The sequence below is a fragment of the Cinclus cinclus genome, chromosome 8 (assembly GCF_963662255.1).
Source record: "Cinclus cinclus chromosome 8, bCinCin1.1, whole genome shotgun sequence".
NCBI lineage: Eukaryota > Metazoa > Chordata > Aves > Passeriformes > Cinclidae > Cinclus > Cinclus cinclus.
Window position 1 is genome coordinate 25,127,132 of NC_085053.1, and position 26,210 is coordinate 25,153,341.

Below are 26,210 nucleotides of genomic sequence, written 5' to 3' on the forward strand. Positions count from 1 at the left end.
ACAGGACACCGCTCGCTGCCCGGGGGGCGCGCGCGACTGCTGCCCCCTGGAAACTACAACTCCCAGGAGCGCCTTGCGCGCCGTGCCCCGCCTCTATGTAAATGAAGTGGGCGGATTCGCCAATCCGCGGGCGGGCTGGCGCCGTCACGTGGCGCGGCGCTTCCTTTCTCTGTGCGCCTCTCTTTCCTTCTTTAGCCGCCATCTTGTTCTCGCCGCGTGTTGGTAGCGGGGGCTCTGCCGCGCTCAGGTGAGGGGCCCGCGGTTCCCGTGTCCCGATGTCTCCTTGCCCTGGTATGGCCGCGTCCCCACCGGCCTGAGGCGGGTGGGGCGCCGCGGCAGCTCGGCCCTACCCCCTTGGGCCGTGCTGGGCCGTTCCCCGAGGAGAGGCCGAACGAGCGACCCCCTTGTGCGGGGGCTACCCTGGCTCGCGGGGCCGCGGCTCTCCCGTGGGACCGCGGTTACACGGGCTCTTGAGGGATGAGCCGTGTTCCTTTCCCGCTCCCCGTGCTCTGGGGCTGCCCAGCGAGCCGCTCTGAGCCTCTTCTCCCGCTGCCCCTCGGGGTCCCTCCGTGCGCCGATCCCTGTCTCGCTCCTGCGCTTCTCCCAGTCGTTCCCGGCTCAAAGCACATGCGGAGGCTTCCCCATCATTCACTGATGACTCGCTGGGGCAGAGCAGAGAAACGCATTCCTTTTGCTGGAAGGCTTGAGGCGTTTTTTCACCCATTCATTATGGATTTTCAGGGCTTTCAGAATTTAAAAGTCCCACCTGACCTGTGGGAGAAGCACTGGAAGTAACTTCCCAGTCGCTTACTTGAAAAAGTCATCCCAATATTGGATGAAGAGCTACCAGAAGTTCACGTAGCAAATACAGCCCATACACGAACTTCGCAGAGTTTGGATCTCGCTTATTAGTCACAAGTATCAGATTCATTATATAAGTACTATTCCAGGTAGTTCAGTGATTAGTCTGTCCCTGGGCCCTTGTAAAGATAAGTGTGTTTTCCTAGACCCAGTTGCCGTGTATGCGCTGGTTTAGGTCTGGTTGGCGTCAGTAATTCAGTTAAATACTTCCAGCAGTAAACCGGCATCCTGGAAATGGGTACCTTGGCCTGATACAGAAGGAAAGGTCCTGTCGAGTTGCCTCAGACACTTCAGCTAAAGGCGGATCCTCCCTACTGCAGGACCACTGTGGATTGCTTAGGTGGTGTGGCTTTAAAACTCTGTTTATGTGTGCTTGCTTGACACATTGTTTTGGATGGCGTTCTGAAAGTCTGAAAGATCCTCTGCGTTCTAAGACTGCTCTCAAAATGGGCTGTGACCTTTTTTTGTTACTGTTTTGGGGTTAAGTTGAACTTGTTCTTGCTCTTTAGACGTAGCACTATGAACCAAGAAAAACTGGCCAAGCTTCAAGCGCAGGTCCGAATAGGAGGAAAGGTAAGAAAACCACCACAGATGCTTTTGAAAACTTAGGCTGAAGTTCACAGAAAGGGAAGAAAAAAATAATTCCCACGCTTGACCAATACAGGCTTTGTGTGGTCTGGCCTATAGTGCAGCTACCTGAAATGGAAGTTTCTTTCAGTTCACAACTGCTGGATGAGCAGTTTCCAGTGTGCAAGCACTGTTTTAATTCAGTGGCTTGTTGTGACCTGTGAAAGCTCCAGCTAAGCTCACCTGTTGGATGTTCCAGTTCTGCCTTTCTGGTCTCCTTGTTAGGGATTTTCTTCTTTGTGCCTGCTTCAGGCACTGGCTGTGCACTGAGCTATTTCTTTTCTCTGAGCTAGCGGGTAAATAGTATCAGCAGTAAAAAGACATGTGGTTTGTTCAGTGTGGGTGCTCATTCCCTGTCATAGGGATGATTGTACAAAAGTTTGCAAAGCAGGAATTCCAAAATTGCTGTATGTGGAACTCTGAAAGTGTTAATGACTTGGTTACCAAAGTGGGACCATTTAAATCAGTGTATTTGTGCTGTGTTTTGGAAAAAATATGTTGGGGACACTTTGTTATGTGTTGCTTAATATTAAATAGTATTTTTGTAGTCTGGGTTAGTGGAAGGGAAAACATGCTGCTGTTTGGTATTTTCTTTTATGCTTAAGAAAAAACTTTAAACTGTGAATGATGGCCAAAGCTGTAGGTAAAGGGAAATAAGTTGAGATGTGTTTTTGTCTGCAGAAATGTCTCATAACTTTCAAGTTATGAGATGTTGTTCAGGTACTGTGACTTGACTTTTGCAATTAGTGTTGAGAGATTTTTGAGCAGAACTGATTGTTTCTTGATTCTTCTCAGGGAACAGCTCGCAGAAAGAAGAAGGTGGTGCACAGAACAGCTACAGCTGATGACAAAAAACTTCAAAGTTCCCTCAAAAAACTGGCAGTAAATAACATTGCTGGCATTGAAGAGGTATGGTGAAAAAAATAAGTGTTTCCTGTTTGAAATTAAATTCAGTGTCTTGTTTTGGTGGTGGGATTTGCTTTTGGTTTTGACAAGTGTTTTATCTTCCAAGCAAAACCATAGAGAGGTAAAGAGATTGAGAAATAAAGTTGGTAAAAAAAAGTTTGTTGGTAAAGAGGTTATTGAGAGGTCAAGTTGTTTGATGTATTGTTCTCTCACTGGCATCAATGTGTATGTACCTGGAGAAGGAAAGGTGAAGGTTCTGCTGGCCAGGCCATGTGTGGTGGAGGTAGTAAGCTCTGTGTGTGTCTTGAATTTGTTGCAGAACAAAGCTTCTCTTTGGTTTTGACTTTTGTGCACTAGATTATCTGCTCTAAAGAGAAGAGCACTAAATGTACATGGACTGCACAGGCACATCTAGCACGAGCGTGGTACAGAATACGAAGGAAAGTTTAGAAACACCTTGAGTAATAACTTGAGTCTGTATTACCAAAATTAGGACATTTTGCTACACGAAAATTGCTGGAATTGTTTGGAGTAGTTACAGATGTTTTTTAAAACAGTGCAGAGATTCTACAGAAGCAGCTTCTGTGTTAATGTAAGTGGGAATGTGAAGGCTTCAGATGTTCCTTGAATACTTCTAATTTACATGTGTTAATAAAACGTGTTTTCCGTAACAGTGTAGAGAGTGACCCTCACACATGAGGAGGAGGTTTCTCCATCATGAACTCAATGTGGCTGTAGTAGTTGTACTAATTGCTTAAAGAAGTGCAGTATTCAATCTGTGATTAATTAATTGAAGCAGGATTGGAAGATGCATGCAGAAGTGACTGAGTGCATTCCTCCCTTCCAAAGGCAAATGCAGATTTGGTGTAGTTTGCCTCTAAGTTTTTAGACCCCTGTTTCAGAAACAATTAAGTTTGTCTGTTTTCTTAAGCGTAATACAAATATGCAGAGCTATAGGAACTAAAAAAAGTTCTACATGGTTCTACTTAGTGTATGTTCAGGGTTTTTTTCTTCACGGAGCACAGGATCTTTATTCAGACGCAGTTATTAAGGATTTTAAATATCTCAGCGTGTAGGAAGATGATGTAAAATGTTTCTACCTTGATAGCAAGAGACATAATTGTGGAATGTTTTATTCAAGTGAACGCAAGTTGACCTTGGTAAGTTTCATGTAGATAGAAGAGTATTGTTGAGTCAAGCATGAGTAACACATTTGTGTCATTTTGAAAGAGGCTTTTAAATTACAGGATGACTGTGCTTGAAGCCTTTACCATTTCCCTATGGGCAAAGGACAGGACATTGCTTAGTTTTGCAGGAAAGCAACACACCTGGATTTCCTGTTCATAATATATTTGTAACTCTGCCATGTGAGGGTTGAGAACTTAAATGTTTTTGTGTTTTAGATCTCATCTTTAGTTCTGAATCCATCTTTTCTCTCTAACTTAAAAGCATTGCTTGATAGTTTTTTCACATAAGTTTAATACCACTGTTGTGTTGGATGGGTAGAACACTCTTTCTATGGTCAGACAATTATTTTTTGCATAATAGTTTAGCCATGCCCAGAAGAAAAAGCTTTTCAACTTTCTAAAACAGGCCACTACACCGGCTGTAAAATAGAATTCTTGGTGATTCAGAAGGTAAGGAAGAGGAAAATAGCAGGATCACTGTGTGGTGTCCTTAGTCTTAAGACCCCTCTTGGAATTATTGGGAAGGTACTGGAAGTCTGTTCTAGTGCAGTTGGTAAATAATCAATCCCCCAGTGCTGTGTGTGCATCCCTGCCTTGAGCCAGTGTGAGTCCTGTGCCTCTTCCAGCTGGGCAGAAGCAGGAACATTTTCCTGGTAGGTGACACAGGTACATGTGAAACGTAATGGCTTTTCCTGATGTGGCAAGCTGCTGCTGTTGGAGCTTGGAATTTAAATGGTGTTCATTCTAGGTGCTTTCATCATGGTTATATTATCCTTTAGGAAGAGTGCTAGTTCTATAATTTTTGATATTTCAAATCTAGATTTTAGTTGTTATGCTTGTGTAACAAGATGCTGCAACACTTGGGTAAATGTTATTGATATATTTAAACAGGTGAACATGATAAAAGACGATGGAACAGTTATTCACTTCAACAACCCCAAGGTTCAAGCTTCCCTCTCTGCCAACACTTTTGCAATTACTGGTCATGCAGAGGCTAAACCGATCACAGAAATGCTTCCGGGCATCTTAAGCCAGCTTGGTGCTGACAGCTTAACAAGTCTCAGGAAGTTAGCTGAACAATTCCCAAGACAAGGTAGGTCTTTTTGGAATCTTTCATAGCTGACTTAAAGGACATATGAAGTACTAAAAGTTTTAACCCAAATTTAATCACAACATGTGACTTGAAAAGTCAGAAGTGTGTGTGTGCTTTTATTTATTTGCCACTGTTGTGGAAGTAGAGGGTGGGGGAAGAACTGTTTTATCTTTATTGATTCAAGATTACATAGGCAGGTCCTGATTTAAAAGAAATAGGTAAGTCTGGCATGCTGTGATAGCAGGCGTACAGCTGTGTATGGCAGAATGCTTAGGGGAAAGCAAGTTCATGTTTTTACTTGCAAAAACTCAACCAATTCTTTTTGTCAGGGAATCTATTCTGTTTTCTTTGTTCATACAAAACATATTTCTATTGCAGTTATAGAAGAAGAAGAAATACGTTCTTTTGCTCTACAGTTAGCTTTGGGATTCAGCCAAGACTTAAAAAAACCCCTAGTTAAAAATCAAAGTTTTAATGGAAAAGTAAAAAAGCCAAATCACAGTTATGCATTAATTTTAAAACTTTGGGAGCGTGGGTGGAGGGGTGTATGCAGTGTAACTATTACTGTAATTGTATAGTTAAGAAATGAAGATAAGGTGCAGTTCTAGTTCAGACTGTTATGGCCATGAAGATGACTGTAGCTGGATGTCTTGCAGTTGTCTGTGTTTGGAATGGAATGTACATCACCTGTTCTAATGATTTCAACAAAAAGTTATTCCTTATAAGTCAGTTTTTATTTCTCCAACATTCATGTTCTGAGTTTAAGTGAAAGTTTGGGTTTGAAAGTAAAAGGGTTTGTTTTACTTCTTTAGTGATGTGTAGAACACCACCTAAAATTTAGAAGAGATGGATCATCATAAGCATATTTGAATCATGTATGTTGGTCACTGGTGGGTGCCATATTGTTCTTGCATTGAAAACACATGACTTCACTTAGAAGATTGAGTCATGCTGAGGGTTTTCTGTATCTTGATCTTCTGCAAACTCTGTATGAATACCCCATAGCATCTGAAAATGGCTCTGCTAATGCTTTGCTGTCAGAACGTTCCCAAGGAAATCTTTTGGTCATGCTGTTAAGTCTCAGTACATGGTGTGTTTGTCACTATTGGGGATTGAGGAAATGCCTGCTTTTTTTCATGTGTATGGTTTTTATTTTGCTCTGTGTGTCCCTGATTCTGTATCATGAAAATTCAGCACCAAATTTCTTTTCATAGTGTTGGATAGTAAAGCACCAAAATCTGAAGATATTGACGAAGAAGATGATGATGTCCCAGGTAGGCGTGTGCACACTTTATGTCCACTTAAATATTTTGATTAATTCATTTAAATATATAGCTTTTGATGTGATTATACTCCTCACTTGCTAAGGGAGGCTTCTTGTATAGGGCAGCATTAAAAAATAACTTGGGATTCCAGTTTTTGAGAACGGGATTACCTCTTGCAACTACCTTAATTATTGAGTGAAACTAGGTTAAAATAGTTTCAGTGAGGTCAGCCAGGTATCTTAAATACCCGAGTGGGATTTAGGATTGCAGAATGATAATTGGCATACTGACCAGGTTGTTTTTATATCAAGGTCTGGAATGGGAATTTTTATTTCTGTAGCAGAAGAAAAAATGCTTATGTCAGTGTCTGAAAGTAAATATCAAAAGTTCTTTATTTGCCAGTGAATAACTATTTTATCAATAACTACATTCCACTGTATTCTTCAGGAGAGTGTGTTAGCTAAAACATTTGTGTGGACCAGAAATTCAGTTCCTTGTGTCTTGGCACTGGTTTATTTCTTTGTGACCTTGCATAAAATTCAGTTCTCTAAATCACCAGGCATGCTTTAAAGACTGCTGATGCTCAAAACTCAACTGCAGCTAGTAGAGAACCTTTGAAAATCAGCTCTTAATCACTTAATGTTAAAATTTTCACTGTTGGAGTGTTTCTGCATTTCTAGTTCTTTGTGTACATTTAAACAAACTGTATTTTCTAGAGCCCTTTGAAATCTGCCTATAAAGAAATAATTTCCCTAAGTGTAATTAAGTACTACTTAACCTTTCCTGTAATTATATGCATTTTCATTAAACTTAAAAAGGTAATCTTACTGGGCATTACTGTATTAAATATCTCCATCTTTTTCAGATCTCGTAGAAAATTTTGATGAAGCATCAAAGAATGAAGCTAACTAAAACATTAATAGTTCTGGAAGCTGGCATGGACTAGATTTAAGAAATCAGCTATGTGGTTCCAAAGTTTTAAAGAAACAGAGAACATCATCTGTTAATAGTTCAGTAATATAAATATTTTGTATTTTTATGATGCTGTTTGTTCAGCATTTTCTGTCAGTTGATTTTGCATTTTGCACTTACTTCCAGGATCTACTCTTTTGGTCAAAAAGAAATGTCAGTGCAGTTTGAGGGGGTGTGTGTATGTGTGTGGGTGTACGTATAGTGGAGAACAAATTGGAGAACACATATTTAACCATTTACCCTTTTCCTTTGGAAGTAGAAATAAAATGAATTTTCAGCACTGTTACTTTGATTATCACCAAATAGTGCACAGAGGGAGTTAAGATTAACGTTTTGTCCAGATTTTGTGACCTGAAGGCATCATACCATTAAAACTTGGGGTGAATTTGCTGTAACTATTGTACTTGCAGGTGTGTTTCTCAGTGTACACATATTTGTTATCAGCCTTGTGTTGATCCCAGGTTTTAGGGGAGATGAGCTATTTTATCAGCTTGTTTGGTACAGTAGCTTTTTACTTAGTCTCATCAAAGTGAGCTTTTTTTTTAACTTTTGTTTGTTTGTTTGTTTGTTTGTTTCTAAAGTTTTGGTACAAGCTGATATTTGACTCCTTCCATGTAGGCTTAGCAGTATGTTCTCCTGATGGTTACTAAAGTATTTCCCAGTCAAAAGAAAAATACCTTGGTTCTCTACTGTTGGGTCACTTCCTAAGCTTGGAGGTCTGGTTGGTAACAGTCCAGTGCACCAGGTTTGCTTGAATGACTTCAAGCTGTTCTCTTGGCATGAGTGCATTTACTAGCAGCTGATGATCCACTGTCATTCTTAGGGCACTAGGAACTAAATGCACTGTGTGAGCAATGTTTAGGGTGGGAGGAAAGAGTTGTTGACACTTTGCCTTGCTTCCTGCTGGGCAGTCTGTGCAGTGACTAGCTCTAAAGGGATTTCTTTTTTTTTTTTTTTTTTTTTTTTTGCCTGTAACTTACCTTGGCTTATAACCTACCTCTAGGTTTGGTGTCATCTATGTAGTAGCTTCTTACAAAACACAAATGCTCCTCAGGCATAAGGAGGACATTGGGAGGTACTGTTGGTACAGTGCAGTATTTATGACCTTTCTTTAAAATGCTTAATGTGAAGCCGTTTTCTCAGAGGCTCTTTCAAGGTTATTGATGTAATGTGCATTACAGTATAGTTAGACATCATTGTAACCTCTGTCAAGGGCAGCTGTGGCTTACAAAAGCCACTTTGTTTTGGGTTTTTTTTTTTTCCTCTACATTTGTCACTTAACTATGGCTTAATTGGAACATATCAGCTTTTGGTGTAGGCTCATATGCTAGAGAGCTGTAGTAGTACAAGCAAACAGTCCATGAGTTCTGGAGACTTCATGAACCCATGGAACTAGAGCTATAGTGGTTCATCAGCTGAACTCCTCGGTTCATTTTCTAGGCTTTGTTCAGTTTTTCTTGTTATATTTTATATACTACGTGGATCTTACTACAAAATAAAATAACAGTACAAAAGAGGAAATGCTCCCTCCTGTGTGTTGTCTGCTCCTCCCCCCAGCACTGGCTGAGGAAAGCAGGTGGATGCAGCAGCTGTTTGAGATGGCACTGCATTCTTGGTGACAGTGACTGAGGAACACATGCAGGGCTAGGGAGGGTCCCATTAGAGCTCTAGGATTTCACACTCCCTATATTCACTCCTATTTCCTCTGGTGTTGAATGAAACTTTCGTTTGTTGTATGACTGATCAGCTGCAGATGATCTATTCTGTTTATAAGGAGGAGATGTCTCCACAAATGTGTGCTCAGGCACATGGAAATGCCTTCTGCTGCTTCTGTGAGCCCAGGGAACAAAGGAAGGACAAGAGGACACAGGTATTTGCAGTGTTCCTCAGTTTGCTTAAGAGGCACAAGGGAAGAACCTTTCCAAGCAGCAACTGTATGGAGTTGATATATGGGACATCTGCTTCCTAAATACTAATCAGATACTGAAAATTCCTGCTTGTTCGTTCTAATGTAGGAAGTATGTCAAAAGTAATTCTGTGAGAGACTGAAAGTAAGCCTTGGAAACAATGATTCTGTAAGTTTATATAGCTGAACTTTCTGATTCCTATGAAATACTGACTTAGTTTTTGCTCTTGAATTTACATGTTAAACCCTCAAATTTTTCCTATGTTGACAACGAGTAAACCAACTAACTATGCTAGCTTATGTAGTTACATTATCTTCTGTTTTTTCACTGTCTCTGGAAACAGTCAACCACTTATGATTTGCTGCTGGAAATACTAGAGCTTATCAATCATTAAACTGATTTTAATTAAAAGTAGCCCATCAAGGCTGTTGTGGGAAAAGCTCTTTTTCTTTTGTATTTATTTGTGGTATAACAAAAAGAGTGTTTGTACATGCTGATAAAAATGCAAGATAACTAAAAAATAGTTCTGGGGAGCGTTGGTAAATAAAAGCTCCCCTCATAAAGGTGAACCCTGAGTTCTTTGCTTGGCTTGAAGCATGATAACCATCATACTTCTGAAGCCCTTGTGCTTACTTGCTCGCTGCTTAACTCTGCTGATTAAAGATACTGGTAATGCTATTGACATGTTAAATAACTTAGCAGTGATTGGAAAGTAGGAAGATGGAGCAGAAAGGAAATTGAAACATCTCCTGGATTGTATGTGAGGGAGTCAGAGCTTGACCAGTGAAAATCAAGGGATCGGCAAATATGTGAGACAGCCAACGCTGACCTTCCTGCCCTGGCTGCTCGTGCATTTGTGTAGTTCCCAAGTTTATGGCTGGGAAGCCTGGATCTGGCTGGCTTCTCTGAGACAAGAGAGAAGTCTGTAGAGACCTGTAATTGCTTCATAGTTTTCTCTATGGAAAAGGAAATGCTTGTGTGTGATGTTAGCTGAGGTTACAGTGCATACAGTGGTGCTGGACACTTGGGGCTGGGTGCATGATTTCCCATGCAGAGCTGGAGAACAAAGTGAATTAACAGTTGGGAGTGTTTGTAGGATGGAAGGAGTTGATATAAAAAGGGCATTTAATGCACAATACAGACCTTGGATTTTTTATTTTTAGCTTTTGTTATGTAGCAATATTTGAAGAGTGCACAGGAATGGTAAGGATGAATTTAGAACTGCTGTGGAAATACATTGATAACTTGCTCGTATTTGTCACCTTTCCATGGGAACTAGGAGTTGCTATGAGCTCCCTTCTGTTAGGATCTTCACAAATAATATTTTGGATTTGGTGTGTACAAAATGAGCACTAGAGATCTTACAGCTGATTTAATTAGTGAGCACAGGGTTGATTGACCAGTGTACTTCTGTTAGCAGGAAGGAACTGAGAAAGCCATAAAAGCACAGTAAAGCTGTAGTGTATATAAGAGATGAATTCATGCTTCTACTGAGGTAGGTCCTGGAAGAATTCTCCTGAGGTTCCTTGGAATCAGAATTCATGTAGCTCTGGACAGTGGGTATTTACAGAGAGCTGAGCAGACTACCCCTTCGGTGAAGGTGAGTGAGTGAATTCTTCCACTGGCACTTAAGATCAGTCTGCTTTTATTATTCAAAGGCAATACTGGTTTGTTCAACAAACAAGTGAGTGGTCTTTATTCTGGGGATCCAGATTTCACTAATTAAATGATCCTTGTTTTGTATGTGAGCAAATGAAATGGTGCAGAAAAGAAGCACAACAGCAGCCACAGCAGCTTCACAGAAGTGACAGCACAAGTGCAGGGACTAGTTGTTTTTAACTGCTTTCCCATTAAATAATTTTTTTTAAATCCCTCCCTTTTAAAAACCAGTTTGCAGACACTGAAGAACTTAATGGATTTATCCAGAAATATGAGGGCTGCAGTTTCAATCAAGCATTTGGGGAGCAAGCAAAGGCACTAATTCTAAAATTGGTTGTCTTGGTATGTTTAGGTGGAAGCTTGGGTTGGTATCCGGAGCAGGGTTATTGGGGCTTTCATTTCACATCCACCACTGTTATTAGACTAGAAAAACCAGACTTGTACATCTTCCAGGGCCTTGGTTTGCCTTTATTTCGGGAGTGCTGCTCTGCCTCCTCTATGTGCTTTGTAAATTAATGAATACCAAACTGGATGTTTCTTGGGAGGCAAGAGCTACATCTCTGTGTACTTGGTATAAAAAGCTACTTCTGTGTGATAAACACATAGTATTTGGTGGATTCTCTGTGCTGTTAAGCTCCCTCTCACTAAGCAACAGATCCTCAGCTTGCTGAGGTGCTGCTGTTTTGTCAACTGTTATCTGTCAGACTCTAACATATTATTCAGCATCTTGAATTTTGCATTGCAGGTAGATTTTTGTAGCCAAGCTAAATTAGTTGTTTCTTTGAAGTAAAAGGAGATTAACTGCTCGTTTGAGTTTTTGAAGTTGTTTTTGATATTTTTGATAAAGTGTGAATGCTAAGGCAAACATTGAAGCAAAAAACCCTATTCCAAGGCCTTTTGACCTTTCAGTGCACATATCCCAGCTGAATAAAAGGAGTTATGCAACCTCATGCAATTTGCAACATCCTTGTTGCAGCTATAGTAACTGCTTATGTCAAAAAGTAATATTAGAAAGTATTTAATGTGTTTTTAGATTCTGTCTAATGCAACTTAGCTGACAAAGAAGAGCCAGTGCTGTGAGACCAGCTCTCTACAGACATTGGGAAGTGTGGCCCAGTCAACATTTTGAGGACAGCGGATCTCATATTGAGGCCGTGTGCGAAGCTGGAAATTTCCAAGCAATGCAAATTATTGCCTGACATAGGTAAGTGAAGATCTTGGCAGATGTCAGCAGGATGCCAGACCTTTGCGTACCAAGAGTGAAGTTCCCTGAAAAGCTTTCACTGATGTCTGGCTTTTCTGCTGCCAACAGAGCCAGGCTTCCCCTTTGTTTTCCCAAGCTGATGCCTGAGGTCAGCTGGACTGGCTCATTCCCAAGCTACAGGAGCCCATCTTGCTTTTGTCTTATCTTTGCCTGACCACCTGCCAATGAGCTTCAAATTTCCAGGAGATAAAGGTTACCCCCCTAACAGGGAAATGTTTGCAGGCAGGCTGGGTGGGGACAGCCAGCAGCAGAACAGCCTCACAGGCTGGACTGAACTGGCCTTTTAGCTCTGCTGCTGCCAGGGTCATACTGAGTTTGGGAAGAGAAAAGGACTGGCCGTATTGAAGCCTTGGGTGATGATGTCGTCAGATCCTCTAACTTGCAGTTTGTTTCTAAATTTTTTGTTGTGAAATAGGGATTCTGTCCAGTTCACTCTGACTGCACTATAGATAAGCAGTCCCATGTGGGCCCAGTGTGCCCTCACTGCCCTCTGCCCCAGCCACCCCACAGCTGCACAGCCTTCCCAGTGAGCCTGTTCCCCATGTCTCCTGTGTGAACACTGATTTACTGGGACAAGCTGAAGTTTTGATGTTACATGCTGCAAGTTCTTGTTCACTGAAAATCACTTTTAAAGTTAGTGAGATATTTAATATGGAATTTCCACTTTTGTGACAATCTGGTTTCAAGTGGTTTCTGACACACAGTGTTGAATTGAAGCTAACCCTAACTTGCTTACAGCATTGTTGCAATCTCCAGGGAGTAATAATGCAACTAAATTCCTGCTCTGTTAATTTTGAAACCTTTGCTCAATTGCTGGAGACCTGGTGTGCTCTGTGATTGACACTTGTAATTAGTGATATTTTGCATGTTTGCATGTTTCTGAAAGAATGCAAATATGGCCTAAAATAATTTTTACTTTGAATAGATGGCTTAAGTTTCTCACAGCCTGCTACCACAATTTGAGTGAAAGACATTGGGTTTTCTCATGATCTCCTGCTGGATGTTCGGGCAATTTGCTGAGACTTCATTTTATTTTGACACAGAAGTGATGTCAGTCTTCTGAGAAACAGAAAAAAAAAAAAACTCTGTGTTATTTTCTAGCCTTTACTATAGCACCTTTCAGCAGCATGATCTCAGTGTTGTTGTAAATTATTAACTTTTGAACACAGGGATATTATTGCCTCTAACTCTTCTCCTGTCCTTTGAGTTGCAGGGTTGCTTTCATTGGCAGTGTGCACTGAGAAGTCATGTTGGCCACTTGCAGCCCTGAAATTGTAATAGTTTATCCCATTACACGGTGATTTTTCCAGCTCAGTTCTCCTGAGAACCTTGAAATAGGTTTTCCTTAAAAATATTCCAGACACTCTTTCTTCTTTTAAAGGCTATAGTCAAATTTGAAGGGATAATCTCGCTATTGTTTCTAGTGGAATACATGTTCTATCCTGATGATTTTTTAAATTATAGAGGATTTTTGTAGTGCAGTCTGGGTCGCTGAGAACCTGGTGAGTTCTTTGAACAAGCTTGCTTGCTCTTTGGCTACAAGCAGACAAACATCATTAGCATCTTAACTGATGGAAGCTCTTCCATGAAAAATGCACACAGTCTTACTAGTTTTAATCTGCACAAGTACTTCATTGCTTTGCAGTAAACTGTAATAAAAGGTTTAGGTGTCTTATACCTCCATTTCCTCTATGGCTCACAGTAGCATCATCAGGAATGTACACCCGTTGTGTTTGCCTTTGTGACTGCAGTTCTGTCATCTTCCTTTCTCTATAACTTTTGTGGTATTGTCTGAGAAACAGGACTACTGAATTTGACTGTCATCACAGTATGCTGATGCTTTCAAACTGCTCAGGTCCTCATGTTCATTATGGTTCAGGATGGCTAGTATTTGTTGGAAAAGAAAAAAGGAAAGTAGTAACTATTCAGAAGAAGAATTCACTTGTATTGAATAAATATGGTGAGCAATTCTTTTTATTAGGTTCTCTGCTGAGATATTATTCTGTGTTAAAATTTGTATGAGATGTGCCTTGGTTCAATCGTTGCCCTTTTATCTTAACACTTAGATAAGCCAAGATGAGAGAGGTGATTAAATATCTGTCCTCAGTTACTCCTGCCCTCATAAGCAGCCCCATGAAAAATTGCTGCAGGAAGAATTACATACGTTGGTCTACTTGCACAATAAAAACGAGCTTTAACAGTTGTTCCTACCATATTTAAGTAATCCTGTTAAAGCAGAAACATTGCAAGTTTTATACTCAGAATATCTCTCTGGTTTGATGAAAGCAAAATAAAAGACAGATGTTAAAGATGACAAAGAGCATTTTTCTTTCTTGTCCCTCACTCTCTCCCCCAAGAGTGCAGCTTCTTGATGTATATGCTGTTATTTACTGTGCCCTATTTAATTCTGTATCATAGTCAAAATTGTTTGCAAGGGCACTTTGAAATAGGGTACCAGGCTTTTTTAGCAAACTCAAAGCATTCATCTGACTGACTGCTGAGGTACAAACATGAACAACACACAGACATCTCTCACTGAGATGTTGAGGAAGTAGCTGGTCAGGCCTTCCCAAGTGTCTGACTCACAGCACTCCACAAAATCTCAATCATGGGATTTAGCAAGGCATAAATAAGCCCGAGGTGGTTTTTTAATAGGCTTAATTACACCCGGTGAAGCAATGTCCTTTTACTTGAGCAGGGAGTTGCCACACAGCTGCAAAGGCAAACCATTGCCAGGAGAGCAGGAAGGTTCCAGCAGAGCCATGGAGGTCATGGGACAAGCAGGAGGAGTGTACACACACTTCCATTGGATTTGGTGGTAGGGTTTGCCTGTGACGGTAAGACTGATTGATTCCTCGTTTGCCATCACTTCTGATTCAATAAATGATATGATCAAGATGAGCATGTGTGCCTCAGATGATTTTTTTGTTGTTGTTGTTTGCTTGTTCGGGTGCTTTTCCCCCTCATATGGATTAGTGAAAGAGAAATGAGTCAATAGGAAGTGGGCATGCCTGCCTAAAATAATTAGTGGTTGTATTTAGTCAGGAGCTCTTGACGTGAAACCAGTGACACTATTCTTCTTTCACTCAATTTTTGTGACAGTATCTATAAGAAATCATGATGGCTTTGAGGGGACATTAAAGATCATTAGTTTCACTCCCCCCCCCCTTGCCACATTCCAGTGTCTGCAGGATTCTAGACTCATTCAGTCCATGTCTAACACCGCACCTGGCAAATGGGGATTTTAAGTATGTTTCCATGAATAAGGAGGCCAGCACAGGCTGTTATGTGAACCATTTGCTAAGCTTGTGCAACTGCAGCCAATGGGATATTTTCTACCATTAGAGGAAAGGGCTAGAGCCAATGCCATCCCAGCCACTGCTGGGTTAAAGCTGGGACCCCAAGGATTGCCTGTCAAACACAGAAGGTAAGTGCTCAGGGGAAAACAAAATGTTCCATTAATATTGTATCATCATATTATGTAGTGGGCCTTGCTGGATACCAACTCCTTTGTTGGACCATTTTCTGTAAAAACACTGAATAAAAGTTTACACTTAAACCTCCATGGGGATTGTAAAACTAATGACAGCTGGTTTGCAGTAGTTGTGAATGGCAGTAAAGGCCAGTTACAGGGCTCAGGGCTTCTTCCTTACAGAAACAGCAACAATGCTCCAGCATGAGGACATGGATGACAGGATCCATCCCCCACATATTCCCTTTGAAACCAACATAAAATTGTTCAATAATCACCATTTTGTGAAAGTTGCATTGAGGTGTTTGTCATCTGACAAAGCATTCTTGTTTACTTACTCTTGGTCAGCTTTCATTTTTATGGCCTGCTAGATTAAGTGGCATTTTTCTTTTTCTCAAAGTCTTTAGTAGTAGGGTGCCCTTTGAAGTCAACTTGGAAAGCACATTCAGTTCTTCCTAGTATTTGAAGTTCTTTACCTGTTGCATAAATTACAGGCCTAATGCACTCCCCTTACTCCCACATGTAAATTACATTGAAATTCAGTCTGTCTTCTCCAACCCTGAATTTAATCACTTGGACACTGCCACAGTCATGAAACCATGAGCCTGCCACAATTCTGAATGATCAGATTTCTTTCTTGTAGCCTCATACTTTTTATTAAAGAATTCTCCTATAGCATCCACTTCCATGTTGCCATACTACAGAAAGATCTGGTTCAGTTTTGGCTTGGCTCCCTTATTCAGCCAAGAGGCAGGATTTTAATTATTATTTTTCAGATAGCTTCTTGCAAACTATAGGGGGAGATATTTGCTCATCAGTTTTTTTTCCCAGTGTGAAACACTCATTTTTGTTGGAAGAAAAGAAAAGAAAAATCCAGCCAACAAACAATAGTTTTCTGTCTGTCCAATGAAAGAACCTCCTCAGTGCCACAGAGAGAATGAGGGAGAGGGACTGCTCTGTTTTTGTTTCAGTTTCAAGATGTTTGGCTTCTTTCTGCAGATGGGTACTACTGTTATCTTTTAGTGCTTGGAAATGTGACCTTTGTATCTGGTCTGCTTATTGCCTTTTTTTTCCCACCTACAATTTATTTAGCTGTTCTATAATTAAAACAAAATTATTGTATAATAAAAAGCTACATGTCTCTATAAAGAGAATAAGACATTTGGTATCAGATATAACAAATAGGCAAACCAATTCCTTCATTTTCTAAGTTTATAGCAACATTATTCTCTTTACAGAGATTTATCTCTCATGTCATACATGGAACTTCAGAATCAGTAAAGGTGACTTATTTCTAAAGGAAAAAACCTTTTTTCTAAGCCTTTTCCTAAGGCTTTACAGTTTCCTGTATTGTAGCAGTCTGGAGGGAAGGTGTTGGGACTGGAGCCAGGTCCTGTACGTACCTGCACAGAGCACAGTTATTTCAGGCTCCTGTTTTATAACACTTCAAAATTACATCAGTTTCAGAAAAATAATTTTGATGTCATGTGAATGTGGTCTTCAGAGAGTAAATTAAATGGGTTATAACTGTCTTCCCTAGTGAATTTATGGTGTGGAGAATTTCAGGTCAGCTCAGTTGACTGTCTCATTTTTCAAGGCATTTCACTATGGGTTCTACATTTTCAGTTAAGCTGTTGCTATTTAAAAAGATGACTTCCATGTCATTTGCAAAACATGTAGAAGCTGGAGGCAATTCAGCATTTTGACACTCTTAATTAACTGATGGCCTGTCATGAAAGTAGGTTGTAATTAAATGATATAGTAATTTTGGCCATGCTGCCTTCCAAACTATTTTTATATCTCAGCAGAATAATTCAGGTGGTGACATCATATCAGTATATGTGCTTCTCCCTCCTCAATGCCTGCTCAGGAACTGTTACTCATAGTTTGAAATAGCTTTAAGAAAACAAATTCCAACTAGTTCTTGGTGAAAAAGGAAATACGATTTTTTAAAATTTCCTGTCACAGTCTGTGGCCTGTTATCCTGTATCCTGTTGGGGTCTGTGAAGATGACTTGTAATATGTGACAACCTACATGTCTTGTGAAAGACACTCACACGTTCAGGGTTTCTAGGCAATCCAGATGGGTTCATGAAAAACGATGGGAGAAAAAGATAATTTTGATGGCTATAAAGCCTGAGCCTTGGGATGCTGGTAATTATTTGAGTAAGATTGCATTTGGATTTGGGCCCAAAGTACTTTTGACTAATGACGATTATGCTATCTTCAGCTAGAAGGGTGGGTGTTGAAATGGGAGTGCTTTTATGAATAAGCAAACAGTTTTATGGAGGTATTCCAGGATGGACATGTCCCTAACACAGCCTGACAGTGTTACTGTTCAGAAATGAGTGGGATTTGTCAGGAGCCAGTAATACCCACTGCATTTTGAGCCAGGTTCTTTTGATGTCCATTTTCTGATGTGCTGCCCTGGGGAAATCTGCCATCTATTCATCTCTTCAATCCTTTAATAACATCCCTTGTACAGGGAACATCATAGTGCTGAATACCGTGACTGAGATGTTACTATGAATACGCTGAAGATCCTTGCTTGGTGTATGATGAAACAATCTTTGGGGAATAAGTGAAACAAAAAGAGTGTGTAGGATATCCTTTAATTCAATGAAGAATGTGGGTGGAGAAGTAATTGAAATGAACAAGATGCTTTGAATTTTCGTTAATGCCTTGAATACTTCAGGCTGTACTTAAGGCTTTGTGTGTGCGTGAACCATTTCACTGCTCCAAGAACTGATGAAAGCAGGAACCCATGGAAGGCAAGAGCCCATGTTTTTAACCACTCTTTACCTGCCCCCATCACACCTTTTCCCTGAGGTATGAGCACTGTATTCCCTGTGGCAGTTCGGATAAAGGAACTATAACCCTACAAAGAATTTTAGGCCTGAGTGTGGCTGGCTGACAGCCACCTGCTGCTGAAAGCTGCCTTCCCTCTCCATGCCCTCAGCAGTGGCAGCTATTTTTGGCCCTCCCCTACAGCAGTCACCAGTTGCCTCAGTCAAGTGTGGTTAAATTTGAGCAACATATTCCCGAGTTATTTAAGAAACAAAGATGTGCCAGCAATCTGCTGCACAGGTGTGTGAGCCTTTCTCCTTTGAAAGACAGCTTCAAATATTCTGTGCACAAAGGATGGTGGGTTTGATGCCCATTGCACCCCCTGTCACTAAGGAGAAGTAGGGAGGAAAATATCAAGATGCCAACACAGATAAGCCAAGAGAGTGTTGGAAAGTGATGCCTGCTGGATTGTTTCAAATTCCATTTTGCTGGAGTTTGACTCAATCACACCTTGAATGATTTAACTACCAGAAACCAGGGCTTGAGAGTCATCTATGTCCATGCATAGCAGCTATTCATCTATCTCCAGTGCAACAAAGAAGGGAAATGCTTAAGATAACAATGAGCCAACTACATCTATCACTTCCTTTCAAGTAAGTTTCAGTTCCTCCCTAAAGAAAACTCGGCTCTTCCTTTGAATCTAGAAAGACCTAAAGAGTAGACTCATATACATGTTAGATCAAACCCTTCACATAAGCATTAAAAAGAAAAGAAAAGAAAAAAAAAAGTACTCTAGTCGAAGGTTAATACTTCTGTTTACTTACATCATCAACAAAAGGCCCCCCAAACAACAAAACCAACCAGACTGGAAAGATGTAGCTGCATGGTTATAGACAATTTGACAACTCTACACTTGGACTGAAAACCTTTTCTGAAACGCATTTCCTACCTCCAACAGAAACTATGAGCTTCATGGAAGATGTGTGGCATCACTGCTGCTGCTGTCCCCCATCCTTTGGCTCTCCCTGCCCCAGCACTCACCGGGCTCCTCCCTGCGTCCTCTCTCCTCCTACCGAGACCGGCAGCTTTCCCTCTCCTCCTTCAGGTTCACAGACCTGCGGATCTGGAGGAACTGGTGAAAGAAATAATGAGAAAAAAATGATATTACAGCATTGCCCCTCCGGGCCCCAGTGCTGCACACCAGTGTCTGTGAGGCACAGAGATGGGATGTGTCCCTGTTCGCTGAGCTCTGGCAGCACAAGCAATACAGGGAGTCAGAAATTGCAGTTTTTGACCTTCACCTGTTTATTTTGTCTGTGTTCCCACCTTGGACTTCGATTTCTATTTAGGTGCCTCCCACACCACCACAGAACAGCAGAGCTTCTCTAACTCAGTAACACGGCCTCCTCAGCTCTGCCCATAACCCTCACCCTGTCAATAGGGACAGGACTGAGGAATTCAAAACTGAAAATGACACCATATAAAGATGCAGAGAAACTTGTGATTTAAAGATAAATTCAAAACATCATAATCTGTACAGAAGAAGGAAAGGATGTATATAGCAGAAATAAACAGAATTGAGGGTTACATAGAGAACAATTTTTCTTCCGTGAGGGGAAGAAGGGGTATCAACTTAAATTGTGCAGTAAAGCATTTACATCTGCTGGAAGAAAATACTTTTAAAGTACCACAATTAATGCATGGAACTCACTGTTACAAGACATCACAGACTAAAACAGGATTTAAAATGATTAGATGTTTTTCTGTGTAAAATGTGTCTCCATTTATACAAGTACAATGATGAACAGATTTGTTTGATTTGAGTACTGAATTTGTAAAAAATTCTGACAGCTTTTTTGGTCATAGAATACAGTTATGCTGGAAGAAACGAAAGAAAAGACACATCAAAATATATCACTTCAAAAGTCATAATAATGAGTTATTTAATAATACCAATGCTGGTGTGATTTTTCAATTTGCAACAGTTTTATTTTGCACTACATGTAATTAAAATCAAGTCAAGTTTGAATTGTAGTGTTTTAATTTCTCTAAAATTCTTTTTTCCTTAGAATTTTCCTTGCATCTGAAGCGCCAACATTCAAGGGAGTGGGTTTCTGTTCACAAAAATGGCCATTCAAAAATCCTCCACAAAACATCCTCTGTGCTACTGTTTCTGGTGGAATTCCTCTTTGCCAGTGTCTGGTGGGGTTTGGTCCCAGCTAGCACATTGCATAAGCTTTGCTTCTAGGAGTGCCTCAAGCATGTTCACTGAAGCCCACACAAATGCCTGAGATGTTATTTGTGAGCTTCTAAGCTCCATTGTAGGGCCATTTCTGGTTTAGAGTTAAAAATCACCTGTTTTTCACCATTGTGCTTTGTATTGGCTGTGAAGTGTAGAAGATTTGATGGTGCACATGGAAAAGTGTGTAGGGCTGTCAACAACTCTGGAACTTCTTTATAGAAGTTGTGAGATACTTCTTTATAGAGTTGTGCTGGGCTTCCCTCCTCACCAATATATCATATTTAAGGCAGGTTTTCTTTAGACTGAACCGGCATGAATTATGACTTTTATCCAAACAATGAGAATCTCAATTCTCCTATTATCCGCCATCTTCTGGCACAGCTCCAACATTATTGCTGGAGTACTACCAGCCTTAAAAGACTTTTATATGACTGAGGAAATTAAATAATAGCACAACCCAGAGACACCCCAATATACATGGGATAAGTTGTAAAATCAGAAATTCTACAATTCCAGGCCAAACTCTTATGTGCATTTTTTGAGTGATAATGAGCAGGTTGTTTAATCCTCACAGGGCAACTAGTAGGCTTCAACTATTTGTAAAATACTTTCAGATCTTCAAATAGAAAATGCACATCTGTCAGTATTTCAGGGAGATGAAGTTCTGTAGATGAAGTGAATGTTTCAAACTCCTATTAATTTTTGAATCTCAAGGTTCTTTTCTCTCAGTGAACCAGAAGGCACATATTTAGGTGGTGATTTCACATCTTCCAAATAATGGCTTTTCATGTAATCATCATAATAACCTTTCCCATTGGGGACTCTCAAAGTGGTTTCACAGACCTTCCTAAGGACTCATGGAAAACTTACTCATGCTGTAGATATAACTACTTTTATTGCACACAGGGAGAGGGGATGAGGGGGGTTAAACATCACTCAGCAAGGCAGCAAAGAGTTGAACAAGAACCTGTTTCTCCTGATTCCAGATCCTGGCAGGTTTTTTGTTACTAAGCACAGACGTGCTCATCTGGAATAGCCTCACAAATATATGAACCCCACGAGTATTCACTAAAGCCACTCCTAGCTTCTGGCCAGAATGGGAATGTAATCAAAAAGGTACTTAAGCATTTCCAGGGCTTCTAAATACAGATGAATAACAAAATAAACAATAAGAATTAAATGATCCAGTTATTCATTGGAACTACTAAATCCTGTAATTTGACATCTTGCTTAGTAGAGGCTTTCTAATTACCCGAGTATCATATCTCATACTCAAATACCAAGTCCAAATAACAAAGTTGTTATTTGAAAACTTGAAAAGTTGTCCGGTGAGTATGAGAGAGTATGCACATGGATTTTTGTCTTCACCCTCTCATCTCTTCCTTGCGCTAACCTCAGCCCTGCCACGATCAGGATGCTGCCACAATGACTTCAGTTCCCTCCACATTCTCTGCCAGGCCAGGGTACTGACTGACAAACTGCCTGCTGTCACACTGAGTATGGACCAGCAGTGTTTGACTTGCTTTGGATTAGCCTCTCTGTGTCTGGCCACGGATTGACACAAAAATTGTAAGAACTAAATTTCCTTTGAGACTTACCACCTTTCCACCTGTGGCAGAAATTGGCCAAGAGGTCCTAAAGATACAGGAAAGAGAAAGGGAGAGAGAAAGGAAAACAATTTAATTGAATAAGTGCTATTTCCTTATGAAGTTTGGTGTGATAATCTAAAATGGGTCCCAGAGGGAGAGAAAGAGAAAAAAATCGAGATGTCCTTAAAGTCCAAAGCCCTTGCTCAAGCTCCCATAGAGGTTTAAAACAGATACAGATCTCTTAGAGCTTCTAGGCCAGTGTCTTGTGTATGGACAGATGAACGACAGATATTTCAACATTTAGCCAGCATAGACAGTAAAGAAGTTATACTCCTTTCAAAGGCATAACCTATTGAGTTTACTGTTGAAAAGGATTACCAAGGAATCTTTTTTTTTTTTTTTTAATTAACTCCTAAAGATACATGGCACATTTAAAATTTAATGTGGACAAAATAAGAATAGTTATTCAGTATGGAATGACTCTAAACTGACTCACACAATGAGATGGTGACGTAGCAGGCTTTTTTCCTTCCAAGAGATTAAGTCCTATCTGGTGGAAAATGCATCATAGATTAATTAAGTGCCCATGTATTAGTGGCTTTATCATATGACTCACTAATACTGAGTTAACCTTAATATAGGATTCTGAGAATCTTAAGCCAAGGATTTTATTGATTCACATTGTTCTGGTGCAGGTTGTGCTTGAGTTTAATGGATGAAGACTGCATAGAATTTAGAAAAAATCAAAGATTCAAGGCTGATGAGGTAATCAAAACTTATAAAGGCAGACACCACCGGAGCTGGGCCAGTCCCTCCGCCACTAGAGGGCAAAGCCACAGCACCGCAATCGGCAGCGCCGTCTGCTCGCCTCTTTCAGAGGATGTTTTCAGCAAGAGCGTGTATTTTACAGCAAAAACTGGTAACACGATCACTGAGCCCTTCACTAGTAATGAATACTTTCAGTATTGTTTCTGTCAGAGTGTGGCATGCAGGCAGTTATTAGCAACTGTGCAGAAAAAAAGACAACATTTTCTTCCATGGAGCAATGAATAAAAGCTTTAGTCACTCAAGAGGCTTGGACTTTAGGCTCATAGCACAGGCCTTTCCTACTCGAGATCTTGCACATCACTAGAAGGCTAAGCACTTGTATCAGGAACTATGTTGGGAAAGTAATGAACGTTTTGCTGCAAGGTTTCCTAGGTTTTTGGTGGTACCAGATGAGACTGAGAGACTCCTGAATGATTCCATGACAGATTTTGGAGATATTCAGAGCTTTATATACAATTCCCTGCCCAAGTCAGCCTTTGACCTTCTAATATTAAGAATTCTTGTTCTCTCAACTGGTTCTTGCCCTCTCCTGTGCAATGCATGTTATCAATCATGTTATTCGCTGTTCACACCAAATTTCCTGCTGCACTTTTCAGAGATCAGGTGTGGGTCAGCTTTGGTGTGGACCTGAGAGACTGCTTGGCACAAGATCACTGTGCTGTCTGTGACAGTGGCCAGAAGCAGATGCCAAAGTAAGAGTTTAGTAGCAGGATAATCATATAGTCACACTTGTCAGGAGTCACCTCCCAGCTTCCAGCAATGTATGTCTCAGGCTTCCTGAGTGAGAAAAGTTATCTTGGCATGCAATATGCTTCAAAGGCTTTGCCTTCTGTGAACGAGTCCACCCATCCCTTCAACCATTGTAAACATTGCCATCCCCACGGCTGCTCCCATCATGTGCTGAACAGCACATGAGCTGTGTCAGATGATGCTGAAAGGGATGACAGGTTGTTATTTCTTAGTGCCCTAGGAAATCAACTTCTGCATAGCCAAGCAGCCAGAATCCACAGCTACAGACACTGAGTTCTGCCTCCTGGGGAGCAGACTTAGAGGACTGAACTCCTGCTTCTGTTAAAATTAAGTTTTTACAACCTCCTGATTTTGACATTCCCAGTGCTGGGAAATCCAGCTTGTCCCGTCCTAAACTGTCTTGGTGATTAATTATCTTCCCTCGTAGAAGACCTCAAAGGAAGAAGAATATACTGCATATACTCACTGAGTCTTGGAAGTCCTTAAAACCTGTGACTGAGACACACCTGCGCTTTCTTTTATGACACTAAAATAGATTGAACCTTTTCACTTCCAGTTTAAATCATTGTTATTGATCTTCTCAGAACCATCTCTTTTTCACTTTCTATTAAGGAATTAAGGAATTTGGGTTTCAGACTTCAGGAGCAGTGGGAGTAGTACCAGAAAAATTAATACAGACATCTTTCTATATTCTCCTGTTTATAAACCTAAGGACTGCATTATCCTTGTGACTAGAGCACCACACCACCTGCTTATTTTCTTCTGATTATATGTGATGATTCTTGAGGGTTTTGAGCATTAACTTGCATTCATTCCCTCTATTCCTTGGTGCATATTTTTACATTTGGCTGTACAGAAATGCACATTACTTGTTACCAAGCTGTCTCAGATACTTTGCAGTATGACTTGTTATTTATGAATTCCCATTGCTTACATCACTTGCAAACTCTTTAAGTGATGATTTTATGTTTTTCTTAAAACCATTAATATCAGTACAATGCAGTGTAGAACTAATTGCCATAGGATGCAGAAACACATTGTTTCATGATGACTTTTTATTTCCCCACTCTGTAACTGTCAGTTAGTTAGAGTCTCAACAGTTTAATAAGTGCTGTGATGAGTCAGTATCATTTTGGCTTCTTAATTAAAATGCTGCAAGTTACCAGAACAAATATTTTGCAGACCTACTTACCATCATCAACCAAAATTGTAATGCCATTTTAAAAATCAAATTATTTTCACAAGATTTATTTTCCACATTAATTTGCATTTATTGTGTTTCCACTCTTTAATTCTTTTTTAATCAAGTAATGTAGATAATGTCCCATTTTATTACCCAGAATTCTTGTCAGTCTGGCAGGTTGTAATTACCTTGGTCACCTTGTTTACCCTTTTAAAATACTGGTGCAATATTTCATCCAGTCCTCTGGAACTTTAACAGTGTTCTAAGATTTATTGAAAATCAACATTAATGGTCTAAAGATACCCTGTGCCAGTGCTTTTAGAACTTTTGGATGCAAGTTACCTGAACCTGCTGATAGCCAGCTACATAAGCTTCTGTTTGGCATCCTTCTCAGTGCTTGTTGTAATGGAATGTATTTCATCATCATCATCATCATCATCATCATCATCATCATCTGATATTTGTGTATCATATGGCTCTTCCCCAAAAACAGACCAGGAATAGTTATTGAGGTATTCTGCCTTTCCTACACTGTTGTTAAGCATTCCACTATTTCTGCCTAGGAGCAGAGTGAAGCCATTATGAGACTTCCTTTTCTCCGGGTTTCTGCAAGATTAAACACGTAGTTTAAAAAAATCCTATTTTTTGTCCTTAACTCTGTTGTTCAAAGATTACTCTGTTCAAGACTACATTTTGAATCCCTAGAATTCCCTGGAACTCCTAGATCCCAGTGTACACACCTTGTTACACACAGCTTTGTATAGACCCTGGAATTCTGTGCTGATCCCTGCAACCAGGGCACCTCAGATGTTCCCCTCACCTTTCTAACTGTAGTCCTCTCACCCCTTTTCCCATCCCCTCCCTTTTGCAAATTGGAGTATCCTCTTCTCTCTGCTCTCCTTTTTCCTCTGCTCTCATAAAGCTCTGGGAAAAAGTGGCAAAATACTTGGGAAAAGAGGTGGTAAGCTCAATAGCAAGCTGTCACGTGGGATAGTACCAGGCCCCATTTCTTATGACAATGCTTTGGAGGCTCACAGACGTGGAGAAGCTGCAGATGTGTTTTGGAGAGTTTGTAACTTGGACTCTTATGCCAAGTGAAAGGTCATGGTCCATGACTTACAGCCTTGCTGTGGCTTGGGGTCAAAATTATTGGTTTGGTTTGTACACAGTGTTTCTCACAATCAGTATTGAAACGTTTCCTCTTCTAGCAGAGAGAGCACATTGAGAACACAGGATGGGCTATGTCCCTGCTCTAAGCTCAGGTGTCTGGCATCACAACTGCCTGGAGCAGCACCCTGGAGTTTGTGGAGTTTGCTGCTCCTCTAGATACATTTTCACTAGTAACAAGTCATGTGGCATCCAAGATGCCCAGGAGGGATGGGGGAATGAGACCATGTCCCATCACCTTAACTCACAGAGATGATTCCCATTGCTCCTAACTCCTGCTTTGCATGCTTTCATGTGACAGCCTTCTTGCAAAACAGCCAGTTATGATACCCTTCAGGAAAAGCCTCTCTGTGTTTGGTGAGAAGACATCTCAATGAATGGCTGTGTCCAGAGGAATAAAAGTAGGACAAAATTATGGTAGCAATATGCCTCTGTGAGACATTCATAGATG

General features: G+C 40.5%; 1 protein-coding gene across 2 annotated transcripts; it reads left to right on the forward strand.

The window, feature by feature from the left end:
• The first annotated feature begins 85 nt into the window (after positions 1-85).
• Positions 86-19,956, forward strand: BTF3L4 (basic transcription factor 3 like 4). Of its 2 annotated transcripts, XM_062497913.1 has the most exons (6): positions 119-247; positions 1,371-1,434; positions 2,284-2,397; positions 4,473-4,674; positions 5,889-5,948; positions 6,805-7,007. In XM_062497913.1, exons 2-6 carry the CDS (start codon positions 1,381-1,383, stop codon positions 6,849-6,851), a joined length of 477 nt encoding a protein of 158 aa, XP_062353897.1. In that variant the 5' UTR covers positions 119-247; positions 1,371-1,380; the 3' UTR covers positions 6,852-7,007. The 2 variants fall into 2 exon arrangements, with proteins under 2 accessions (XP_062353896.1, XP_062353897.1); XM_062497912.1 differs by lacking the exons at positions 5,889-5,948; positions 6,805-7,007 and adding an exon at positions 18,959-19,956 and having other exon boundaries at positions 86-247.
• Positions 19,957-26,210: the final 6,254 nt, after the last annotated feature.

Coding starts and splice junctions, on each gene's coding strand:
- BTF3L4 (XM_062497912.1), top strand. CDS start 102: ATGAAGTGGGCGGATTCGCCAATCCGCGGGCGGGCTGGCGCCGTCACG. Junction 248..1,370: donor GGGGGCTCTGCCGCGCTCAG/GTGAGGGGCCCG, acceptor CTTGCTCTTTAG/ACGTAGCACTATGAACCAAG. Junction 4,675..18,958: donor TGAACAATTCCCAAGACAAG/GTAGGTCTTTTT, acceptor TACCTCCAACAG/AAACTATGAGCTTCATGGAA.